This window comes from Delphinus delphis, chromosome 9 (genome assembly GCF_949987515.2).
Source record: "Delphinus delphis chromosome 9, mDelDel1.2, whole genome shotgun sequence".
NCBI lineage: Eukaryota > Metazoa > Chordata > Mammalia > Artiodactyla > Delphinidae > Delphinus > Delphinus delphis.
The window spans coordinates 21134725-21147390 of NC_082691.1; the positions used below are offsets into that span (position 1 = coordinate 21134725).

Genomic DNA, 12666 nt, shown 5'->3' on the forward strand with positions numbered 1-12666 from the left:
TTCTACCCTCTAGGCTTCATCCTCTGAGACATCTGTCCATAAGAACATATCTGTGTTTGCAGCTAAATAGCCCTTTCATCCTGCTTGCTGCCCATTTCAAGCTAGGTATGTAAAGTGCAGCCCTTGTAATTCTCTCCTCCACCACTGCCTGCCTCTTCCCCATGCTTTTCTGAAACTGTGGCCCAACCACATCTCTTCCAAATAGACAAGTGCAGCATGCCATGAAGCCGGAGTGCATCAAGGGCTGCATCTTTGCTGCAATGACTAGGAGACCAGGATGCTGGAAGACATCACTGTGAAAGTAGCCAATAGAATCAGGAGACAAGGAACACACCTCTGGTGCAATACTCCAGAGCCAGATAATACAAAGTTGAATCTGAAACTGCAGTTTGTTTGACGCTGAGTGGAAACACCCGCTCGGTAAAGCCACATCTCAGAAATAAAAAAAGGTTGTCCTTAACATCACAAAGTGAGCCAAAATTTTGAGTCTCCCAATTTATCAATATTTTCTTGGACCTCAGCTTTTGGAAGAAGAAATCTTGTTCATTAGCATCTGGCTTCGTGGTTCATTTGAATACCGTCCAGCTTGCTGGTGGATGGCATTTGTGATGGAGAGCTCTCTGCTACAGAATAGTAAATATGTTTCTACTTCAACCCAAGTAAATGAGCTGTTGTTGTTTCTTCTGCAATATGTTAAACTCAGATATCTCCAAATGCAGTGTTGGAAAGCTGAGAATTCTAAGTGTGAAAATTGTTAAAGTTTGGACCTATTTTGCCACAAGGCAACATGCTTGTAATAGTTACTAAAACATTGCTCTTTGACGAATATTTCGAAGCTGATTTTCTCAAAGGAGCAGTTTGTGCTCATGTTAAGTCTCTTGGTTCTTGCTTACAGAGGAGAGACACTGGTGGTGGTAAATATGTGCTGGTACATCCCTCCTGACTGTCTCCCCAGCCACACAGCATGCCCCTCAGCCTGCTCTAGGCTCCCTGTGCAGAATGCAAGAAGTCGATGTCTCTGGAAAGGACTAGAAACACCGTTGCTTACTATGCTGCAGAATGTCTCCTCCACCACCACCTATCACAGGACAAGCAGGTGCACACGCACCTTCCTGGTTTGAGAGACAGATGCAACACCCCTCTGAAGTGTGGTGGTGGAAGGGAGAGGGGTAGAAACTGGTTCTCCTGGTCACTCAGGCATCCTTTGAACAAAGGTGGCAGTTGGGGAAGAGAACAAAGAGAGAGAGAGTCTTACCTTTTATTTCTTCCTTATCTAGAACATGCAGGGCAAAGGGGAAGTTTTGTTCAATGATATGAATAGTCGAATTGCACTCTGGTTTATTTCTAGTTAAATTACATAAGATTAAATTCTGTCTTTTCCTCAATCATCACGTCCTATAACACCTTCCCAGAGCTTCCTGACTGTCAGGTCAAAGACCTCTAAGACTCATGCTCTCCTGGCTCTATGTCCTTCTTAATGGTGATAGTTATCAGAGTTGCACGTTTACATTTCTTTGTGCAGGGGTTTGATTAAATGTGTCTTCTCATTCAACTGTGGGCATCGTAAAGGTAGGAACCATGCAGGAATTCTGCTCCCCATCATGTGCCCAGCCCTGGCACCGCCTGGCATGTTATAGGCACTTGTAAATGCTGGTTAAATGAAGAATAAGGACCAGCAACAGGTGATTAGCTAATTGAAGACACCTCCCTTTCTAAAATGTTTTCCAAAATAAATTCAGTGCTGCTCAGCAAGAAATCATTGTTCTGCATTCTGCTGTGTCCCCTTGAAAAGATATGAATAGCACATGTACACATGTGCACACACACATTCATAATATTAATCATTTTAAAGCTACATCTCCTCTATTTAAGAAAAAAAAGATTAACTATGTGGAATCTAGACATGCTATTAGCTAACTTCGGCCTACTTATTTCCTCCCTTCTTCCGATGGTCTATGATTATGTTTTTCTGTAAATTCCTTACTCGTTCTTCCTCTTCTTCAGGCAGCCCTAAGGTTGCTAAATTACTTGTGCTCATTTCCAAGCTTGTGCTCCTAAGAGAACAGAAAAGCAGTAGGCATCAGGAACCAGGCATAACTTGGAGAAATGGAGATAAAGCAAAGCTTGTTTATGTCATGATCAGTGAAATCTTTGTTGCTTTGATTTGTACCTTCCAACTAAAAGCCAACTAACAAAGATTAAAAGAAGGAAAAGGTGCCATCTCTTGCCCTTTCACTCTGAAATATGGGCTTCCAGCTAGGACTCTCAGCAATAATTCACCATGTCCTGGACACCTTATTAATCAAATGATTAGTCATTTTGCTTTTTTAAAACTTTATTTAAATATGGATGCCTTAATACTGAGCTCCTGAAGTCTTTTGCCTTCTCAAGTATCTAACAGCCTACTCTGTTTCTTGGGTCTATAGCAGCCTTAGAATCTACAAACAAGGGTGCCTCATCTCTCTGGCCAGACCAGACCTTGATTATTTTATTTTTATAATGACAACTACAGGACCCCAAGAATCAGAAATGAGTCAAAGGGCTTTACTTACCCTTCACTCCCTATCGAATTACCAAAGCTTCTAGAATTCTACCTACAGTTGGGATTCTTCAACTTTCTGAATGCTTCTGGGGCTCAGTCTGAACTTGCTTCTTCCATGAAACAGAACAGTTGATAGAGAGATGCCCTCATCTTGCCCAGGTGAGAGAGCCTAGGTGAAGAAAAGAAATTATTCTTACCCCTTTTTTCACTTTCCATGTGGCGGAAATCATAGATCCATGTTTCTCTGGGTTCTATTTATATTATAGAAACGTAAAAGAAAAGGCAAGTATGACTTCTAATTAAAGAAGACTTCTATCAGGGAATTGGTATGTTTTCCTCTTTTATCATAGATATGCAGCTTATCTTCTGGAAGGGGCATAGAGGGCTTACCATTTTCTTATGAGCAATTGGCAAAAGATGCTGTTCATCAATTCCATTTATTTCCTTTGAAAGGAAAAATATCTTCACAGGCTAAATAATGTTACAACTTTATTGGGAGGAATTTTCCCAAAGCCCATGAGTTTTTTCTTTTCCTTTCTGTTTTTGCTCTGTTTTTCTAATCTTCAATTCAATTGTCTTTTTGCCTTAAAAAATAAGACCAATATATTTTGAATTATTTCCAAAGTAAATAAAAGATGTGTTCACCTTCCTCTTGACACAATGAAGAATGTGTTAAGACTTGCATTAGTTAAAACCTAGAAAACAACATCATTAGTTACATTTGCAAATTTGCTAAAAGTAGGTAACTTAAAATAATGAAAAAAAGCCAGGGTTATGATTCAGTGTTGCCAAATTACCAAAGCTATTTGAAGAGCCAGAAAGAAATGCATTCTGATACTGCTGTATTATTTTCACAATAATAGAGGGGAAAAGGAACCTTTGTCTACAGTTATCTTTGACAATCTTCATTAATCTTTAAGATTTTTTATTCTTGTTTACTAAGAAACTGAATTCACTCAAAAGTCTATAAATATTGGCAGCAGAATTAACTGGTATCCAGATAACCTAATCCATCTTCCCTCTTTAATGTTAGTAGAACTGAGAAGGAAGAGGTGTTTTCTTGGTATGAAATTATAGATGTGTGTGGATTTCCATATATTTGAAAAGAAAAGAGATGTGTTGAAGGGATTGGAAAGGTTAGAAAGCAACTGGGACAAGTTTTAGTTTGGCAACCTCACAACTGTTGTGGGGAAAATAGGACTGGGCAGTAGCCCAGGCCACTGGTGTTCCAGGGTTTTGAAGCACTGGGACCAGGTCCCTCTTCTGTTTGTTGGCAGTTACCAGTGTTCATTGGCAGCCCAGCTGGTTGCTAAGAGTTTATAGAATGAGCATCTTGGAGATTTGAAGGTAAGAAGAAGAGGCAACAGGTGGGAATAGAGCTGTCAGTACGAACTGGATCTGTCCTCCCGGAATCATGAGAATGGCAAATAGCCAGAGTCCTCTCATTTGTCCTAACAAAGACCATTCTGTTTGATGGTTTCAAAGATTCCCAAATAGCCTCTTAAAATGTACAAGCAAAAACCTATATAATATGTTTCTGGCCATCAGAATCTTCTTTATCTGATTTTCCTGATATTGAAATATTTATGCTGAAGAAAAAAATCAAGAAGTTTTGAGAAAGATCTGAGAAACACCGTATGAAGGTGAAGTGACCAATCAAGTGAATGTGACTTCCAAATAAATATTAAATCTCTCTTGAGTTTTTCTGAAACGTTCTGTATTTCAGTGCTTTGCTATGAGATACTGGTACAAGAAACACCTGTGCTGTTTTTCCCAACAGTAAGACCAGATTCCGTTGGATCCAAGAGAGCAGCTCACAGAAGAATGTGCCTCCCTTTGGTTTGGATGGCGTGTACATATCAGAGCCTTGTCCCAGTTACTGCAGTGGCCATGGGGACTGCGTTTCAGGGGTGTGTTTCTGCGACCTGGGGTATACCGGTAAGGCTGCAGACATGTCTGATGATTTGTTTGTAAAATATTCGTCTCTAGTTACTATATTTCATGTCACTTCTTCCAAGGAAATAGATTCTGAGTTTATTCTTCTTTAAGTCCTAATTGTAGGAATTTGTAACCCAGGCAAATGAGGTGCTGAGATATTTTGTAGTTTTGAACTGCCTAAGAAGGAAACGCATGACAACACAAATTTCATTCCTAAAGTATATTTATTTATTATTAATAGTAAAAATAATTAACATCGCTTGAGTCCGTACTTCATGCCAGGCACTATAGTAGGTGTTTTTATTTCACCTCATTTAATTCTAGCAATAAATAACCCTATAGTGTAGTACTGTTATTGTCCCTGTTTACACTTGAGGAAACTGAGACACAGAGAGGTATAGTAACTCTCCCAAGGTCACAAAGCTAGGAGCTGCTGGAGCTGGGCTTCAAACCCTGGCAGCCGAGCTCTTAACCACTTGGCTGCCTGTGCTTTTTACATTGCTTTTATACAAAATGTAATTGTATACATTTAAAGTAAAAATCAACTTATGAAATGATAAACCCAAGACTGCCAAAAGAGAACTTTACAAGAGAAGTATTTTCTGACCACAGTCACCCTTGGATGTTGCTACAAGCAAAATAAAAAGGAAGCTGAGATTAAAGAGTAAAATTGGAGAAAATATTATAAGCTCCGAAATCTTTTTATAGAATTTTTCCTGGAGGGAACTTCAAAGGATCCTTCCCAGCTTTTCAGTGCTCTGCCCTTCATCTGGTGCGTGACCAAAGACAAACATATGTTGTTGCAGGCCTTCTGTAGAGAGTGCTGTCACTCGTGGTTTCAGGGTGTTTCTTTTAAATCTGGGATTAACTCCCCTTATTGATCCACTAATACAAAGAACAAATGAACCAATTTTGTTGTGGACAAAATCTATTTCTCAGTTTACACAAATCCTCTGAGTAACAAGAATCATGGAAATGTGTGGTTCCTGATGTCTCTCTGTTTAAAAATTTAAAATTATAGGAGCAGAATAGTGTTTTTGATGTTAGAAGTGATGGCTGTATTTCAGACAGATGATTGGGAGATTCAGATTTTGATGTGGTTTCTTTCCCCTAACACCTGTGGCAATGCTTCTTTTGCCCATGCACTGAATGTAACTTCCAATGTCTCATGATTTTAACAAAACCTCTCTCCTGTGTATTTCTTTTCTCGGAAGCCACACAAGGAACCTGTGTGTCTGTTGTCCCTAACCACAGTGAGATGTTCGATAGGTTTGAGGGGAAGCTCAGTCCGTTGTGGTACAAGATAACCGGAGGCCAGATTGGAACGGGCTGTGGAACACTTAACGATGGCAAGTCTCTGTACTTCAGTGGCCCCGGAAAAAGGGAAGCAAGGACCATCCCTCTGGACACCAGGAATATCAGGTGAATAGTTAATTGGTATACTTCTCCATGAACATAGTACTTACCGTGCCATGTGTTCTAACCTACAACACTCTGTTCTGTTATTGAGGGTTTACATAGTAATGTTTCTCTATATAGATTCTGATATATAAAAATAAAGCATAACTTTATAATAAAATAGGCAGTTTCTGCAAAACTTATACTCCAATTCATTAATCAGCGTACAGTCATCACCAAGGCCTGTGTGTCTAATATATGTCAGCTTGGTTTTCTAAAGTTCTGTGTTATTATGAAAACTATTTGGTATTAATTTTAATATATGCCAGGAGAAACAAAGAATTTTTTTCAACTTTAAATTCTGTGTCCAAAAATGTCATGACCCCCATTTATCTAAGTTTATTTGTATTCACTTATTGAAAACTGTTCCAGAAATTTAAAATACCTACACTGACACCTACTGGTAAAATAAATAAATGCTTAGTTTTAAGGGCAAATGAAATAGTAGCACACCTAAAATAAAACTGTGCGTTTTTATTTTTAGTCAAACTATTTTAGAATTGGAAGAAAGGAAACCAAAGAAATGTTTGAAACTTTTAGACCTTCTTCTCACTAAAATCTGGGGTTCTGTGTCATAGTTTTTCTGCCTTCGATCTCTTTCCCTTCCTTCTGAGTCCTTGTCACAGAGGTGTGCCTGCCATGTAGGTTGGTTTACTGTGGGCTGAGGCATGGTTTACATCACACTGAGTGAGTGTCAGTTGTGAAAAATTAAACCATCTGAGTCTAAATCAGTAATACAGGTAACTATCTGGCCCTAAACAAATACAGCATTCAACTTTTTTTTTTTTTTTTTAAACAATTTTTGTTGTTGTTGTTGGCTACATTGGGTCTTCGTTGCTGTGTGCGGGCTTTCTCTAGTTGTGGCGAGCAGGGGCTGCTCTTCGTTGCGGTGCGCGGGCTTCTCACTGTGGTGGCTTCTCTTGTTGCGGAACACGGGCTGTATGCACACGGGCTTCGTAGTAGCAGCACGCAGGCTCAGTAGTTGTGGCACGTGGGCCCTAGAGCACGCGGGCTTCAGTAGTTGCGGCGCGTGGGCTCAGTATTTGCGGCACCTGGGCTCTAGGGCGCGCGGGCTTCAGTAGTTGTGGCACGCGGGCTCAGTACTTGTGCCTCGCGGGCTGTAGAGCGCAGGCTCAGTAGTTGTGGCGCACAGACTTAGTTGCTCCGCAGCATGTGGGATCTTCCTGGACCAGGGATTGAACCCGTGTCCCCTGCATTGGCAGGCAGATTCTTAACCACTGCACCACCAGGGAGGTCCCAGCATTCAACTTTTTAATGTTAGATTTTTCCTCCTGAGTTTCCAAGGATAGTATCATCTCAATTTAAAGGAATTCCCATTTCAGTGATTTCATTAAATCATATCAGACTGTCACAATGAAGTGGAATTAAACTGTTTCCTTTTGTTTCAGTAATTATTCCAGAATAAAATTAATGGTCATATTAATTAACTTTTTCAAATGGTTACAGAATTAACTTACTATATAATCTTTGTAGTTTCTGTTTGTCATATGCCCTTCGAATTTAAAAGTAGTACCTAAGAATTATAGGAGTTTTACTTTTTAATGTGTCAAAATACAAAGGGCTAAATCTCTTCTGAGCTCATCTATTTGTAAGTAAACTGAAGTGTTTTGGGATTTTTTCCCCCAGACTCGTTCAGTTTTATATACAAATTGGAAGCAAAACTTCAGGAATTACCTGCATCAAACCACGAGCTAGAAATGAAGGTAAGCTGCTATATTTCCATAGAAATTACAGTTACTACTAGCAAATTAGTTCTTTCTCCTCCCAAAGTTTGGCCGGGATTTTGTAAACTGATACACTACCTTAGATCATTCCTTCTCTTCTCTCCTCTATCAGTGAGTGGGTAACTACATAGAGCCTTGGTCTCTAAGATTCCTCATCCAGATCCTTAAGCCTGTAAACAGGGAAACCTGTTCCTTTATAACTTTACACGGGAGGAAACGAAATTGCAGAGACTCTTACATTCAGCACGGTTTAGGTCTAGGAACTTGTTTGCATAGGGTATTGCTGAATGCGGATCATACTCTGCTTCCCGCCCGTAAGCATCCTGAGGGTACTAGAATCCTTTGGTGGAAGGAGCAGTTCTTGTAGTAATAAACATGAACTTTTACTGAGTACCTACTATATGCAAGGCACTGTACCAAGTGTTTTATCTGTTAATGCATTTAATCCTCCCCATACCTCTTTGCCATAGGTACTATTATTTGTCCTATTTTACACATGTAGAAGCTGAGGCACAGACAGGTCAAGTAACTTACCCAAGATCATTCAGTCAGTAAGTAGATAAGCGGGGAGTCAAACCACTCATGCTGGCTCTAGAGCCTATGCCTTAACCACCATGCACATTGCCTCTCTCCTTGCCCAGAACTCTCCTCTCTCTAGGCATCCATACCATCTTCTGCCTCCATGATTCAGTGCTGAAAGAAATTCATAAGGCTTGAAACATACATGGATGGCCCTCAGTTGCTCTACAGATATGACGGATTCCTTAAGGGACCCCGCATATGAGTTGGTTCCTGGTACAAAATCCATGAGCTTCTCAGATAGGTTTTCCTCCAAACATTGACCTCGTAAATAGTATATGAAGAATTTTGCAGCTTCTAAGTTTGTTATTCTCTCAGGCATGACTATGTAAAACATATTGGCTTAAACACTATAGTACCTGTTAGTCAATAGAGCTACCAATAGCTCTGTTCATCAATTCTAAATGTCCTTGGCCATATCATCACTGAAAGCTTCCATGACTTTTTCTAAGTATCTCAGTACTTTTAGTCTAGTAATTATCCAGATAATCTGTTTACTGAAGCAGCAGTCTAGAAACTTATATAGACTATTTTGCATTTCCTAATCTCTTGACAAACATTTATTAAGAATCTGCTCTAAGCTAGACACAGTTCTAGGTGTCACTGAAAGACGGATGCATCAGTCATGATGAGCTAGGTTATGCTGCAATAACAAACAACCCTTAAATCTCTGTGGGTTAAAACAAAAAGGATTTGTCCTTTGTGCTGCATTTTCCTCATGGGTCATCTGAGGTCCTCATTCCAGCACCCAGGATAATGAAACAGCTGCTGGGGAGCTTCTGGATGTTGCCAGCCACGTGGCAGAAGGAAAGAGAGTGTGTGGTAAAGGGGACAAGACATGCAGACTACCACATGCCAGGATGGGAAGAACTAGTGGGGCAATGATGAGCATAGCAGACAGAAGCCCTGCCCTTAAGGGAACTTACCTTCTAGTAAGAGGAGTCAGAAAATCAACGGTAACGAAAAGAAATAAGCAAGATGTTAGATTGATGGGCTAGACAGAAATAAATAAGCTGATGAGATGGAAAGTAAACTTATGCAGGGGCAGATGCAGATTTCGATAGAATGGTCTGGGAGGGCCCTCACTGAGGAAGTGACATTTAAATTGAAATCTAAAGGGTGAAAAGGAGCCAGCACAGGAGGAGCTCAGGGGAGGTTTTCCAGTCAGAAGAAACAGCAAAGGCCACGAGGTGGAAAAGAATTGTGGTATTGGAGGAACAGAAAGAAAGCCAAGTGGCCTGGGGCATGTGAAGGTCGAGGAGTGCTTGGGGGCGAGGGGCAGGGGCCCAGTCAGGCAGGACCTTGCTGGTCGTGGTAGGGAGGTGGGGTCGGAATCCACTGTCGTCAGGGAAACCAATTGGAGGCTTTTAGGTCAGGTAGTGACGTAACCTGATTTAAGTTTTTACAGGATCACCCTGCGGAAGCAATATGTAGTTCAAAGCAAAGGAGTATTTCTAGAGCACATTCTCCGCCCACACAGAGACAGGAGCTTTGAGGGATGCAAAGGTAGATGGGGTCCTGTCCCAGGACATTGCTAGCTGATTGGAGAGGTAGAGCACTTTAATGTTGTCCTTGACCCTTGTAATAAAATTATTATTTAAAAATAGTTTGTGGTTGGCACAGTGTAGCAACTGTGTGCATGTGCATATGTGCATGACTCTTTTGAAAATTACAAATCCGTACCCCTATTTGTATATGAGAAAAAAAGACCAACTCTGGCCAGAGTACAGTGGGAAGCATCCACTTGCTGACCTGAAGCTCTGCTCTATACTTAACCTCTGATTACAAATGCTCTTGTCTGCCCTGTTGGGCTTATTCCCTTAGGATTCCTTTAAGAACACAACTTTTTCTGGACCACTCTGAGCCATTTTCTTGAACTCACTGCTGCCTGTGTAATTTACATCCCACAGGCATTTCTCAGTCTTTTATTGAAAAGTGGTTGTTAAAATGTAAATCTGCCTAAATCCTTGAACAAATCTCTTCTAGTGATGAAAGTCACAATTTTTTACATACTCAAGCTGAAGCCTCAATTTACATATTTGGAATTAAAATCAAAATTAGGCTATCTTCAATAAGACTGGGAAGATTGTAGATGAAATTGTAATTTAAAAAGGGAAATGTTTTATGTTCCTTAAACACTCAGTAGATGAGCTAAGATGGCTTGGTGTATTCAGATGGACAGTGTTTAGATGACACAGCTGAAGAGGCTCAGCGATTGATATAAAATATGGATATTGCTGTTTCCCTGTCTTGCATTTCTCCATTCCTTCATACTTATCTGCAAGGCACTTCGTTGTCCTGCAGAATTGGGGCCCTCATCTCTGTAGATCTTGTGGCTGCCTGAAGGTATAAGTGACACTCCTGAAAAAGTTAATGAGGAGAAAGGCAGCAAGAAGAAACCAAATGGAGTATGGACCTCTTGAGCTGTGTTTCTCATATTCCTGTGTACATCTGAATCCTTTAGGAGGCTTTCAAATGCAGATTCTGATTCAGTAGGACTTGGGTGGTATGCTGCGTAACAAATCATTCCAAAACTGAGTGGCCTAAAGCAACATCTGTTATCTTCTAGCTTCTGTGAGTCAGGAATTCAAGAACAGCTTTGCTGGGTGGATCTGGCTCCAGACCTCTCATGAGGCTGCATGCAAGATAAAAGCCAAGACGGTGCAGTCATCTAAAGACTCAACCAGGGCTGGAGGATCTCTTTCCAAGATGCTCACTTACATGGCTATTGGCAAGAGGCCTGTTTCTTTCAGTGGACCTAGCCATAGGCTGCTTGAGTGTCCTTACTACCTGTCAGCTGACTTTCTTCAGAGAAAGACAACCATGAGAGAGCAGGGAAGAAAGTGCAAGCGCCTTTTATGGCGTACTCTCAGAAGTCACACATTGTCGCTTCTACGATATTCTATTAGAAGCAAGTTACTGAGTCCAGCCACACTCAAAAAGAGAATTAAGCTTCACTTTTGATGGGAGGAGTGTCAAAGAATTTGTGGACATGTAAAAACACCACAGGTAGAGCCAGTTCCCAGGTGATGCAAGCACTGGTCCTTGGACCATACTTTGAGTAGAAGGTGCTAAAGGACCACCAGTGAGATTTTAGTCTTGTGACGCTTCATTTCTTCGTACTGTATCTGCTTTCTAAATAGGTCACCCAGATAACTATCTAAATTATTCATTTTCTCTCCCTCTCTCTCTCTCCCCTATGTTATTAAATATAAACCATATCAAACAAATTAATATCTACAAGAAAAACTATATTTTGAGAAAACATCGAGGGTTGGAGACTGGAGTTTTCTCAGATGCTCCTCACCTTGACTAGAATCAAAATGAGAAAGAGCCTAGCTTCAGTGTTCTTCATGAACTTTGGTGTGGTTCTCTCCCTTCTCCAGCACATGGGTCTCACCTCCACCCACTGAAGCTCCAACTGCGCATGTCTACACGCATACACAGCATACTGTCTCCCCAGAGAGTTCCTATTCTTTGAGCTGTTTTTATCCTCTCGTCAAACACGATGATTTCTTGTATTTTAAATATGGTAGGATTAATTCTCCTGAGATTTCCAATTTTTTTGCATCTTAGTCATTATTATTTCTGGCATCACCCCTTGTCAGATGTGGTGACAGTAATTCCATGTAACATCAATTAACCTTAAAAGGCTTTCTTTTAGTTCTATATTTTACCATATTATTTCTTGAAACTTAATTTTAGTAAACTCTTTGCTGTGCAACATGACAGAGGGATTGAGATGTTCTGGTTAGTCAATAATGAGGAAACTAAAAAGTTATTGTAAGAACCATGAATTATTGCAATTACAAAAAGATTAGAGCATAATAAAATTAATATAACAAATGCAACTTTACTGAACATAATTTCTGTGAATACTCAGAAAGCACTTCAATATCCCCAGTCATAATTATGAATATGCAGTGCCAGTCTTAGGAACAGTTATAGAATAGCAATCAGATAGATGCCAAGAAAGCCCTCTGCCCCCCGCCACATCAAGTAAAATATATTTTTTTATTAATTGCTAATGATCATATATATATCCTGTTGATTCCTACCATTTCATCATTAGCAACTTTTTCCTTTGCATTCAACATTACCCTTTCCCTGTGTCCTCTTTTAAAAGAAAAATTTTTCTGGGATAGGTAGCAGGAATAGCACACGAAGTATCTTAAACTTTAACATGCATTTCCCTAAATCACACCTGGTGACAGGCAGAGGGAGGTGGGGTAGAAGGGATAAGTGAAGGGGAAAGGTGACACAGAGAAAGAAAGGTAGAACTAGAAACGTAGAAAGGTAGAGAAAGAAAGGTAGAACCATCGGATGGGAGTGAGTTCTTCTGCTTTGCTATTTAATAATTTGTCTTTATTCAGTCTTCAGTGACCAAGGTCTGACAAAGTGTGA

At 40.3% G+C, this 12666-nt stretch overlaps 1 protein-coding gene across 1 annotated transcript in view; it reads left to right on the forward strand.

The window, feature by feature from the left end:
• RELN (reelin) overlaps positions 1-12666 on the forward strand; it is a 525406-nt gene that overhangs the window by 419688 nt on the left and 93052 nt on the right. Inside the window, exons 29-31 of the mRNA XM_060020286.1 lie at positions 4323-4480; positions 5695-5902; positions 7586-7662. Of these exons, the coding sequence (XP_059876269.1) occupies positions 4323-4480; positions 5695-5902; positions 7586-7662 (443 nt within the window). The remainder of the gene's footprint in view (positions 1-4322; positions 4481-5694; positions 5903-7585; positions 7663-12666) is intronic.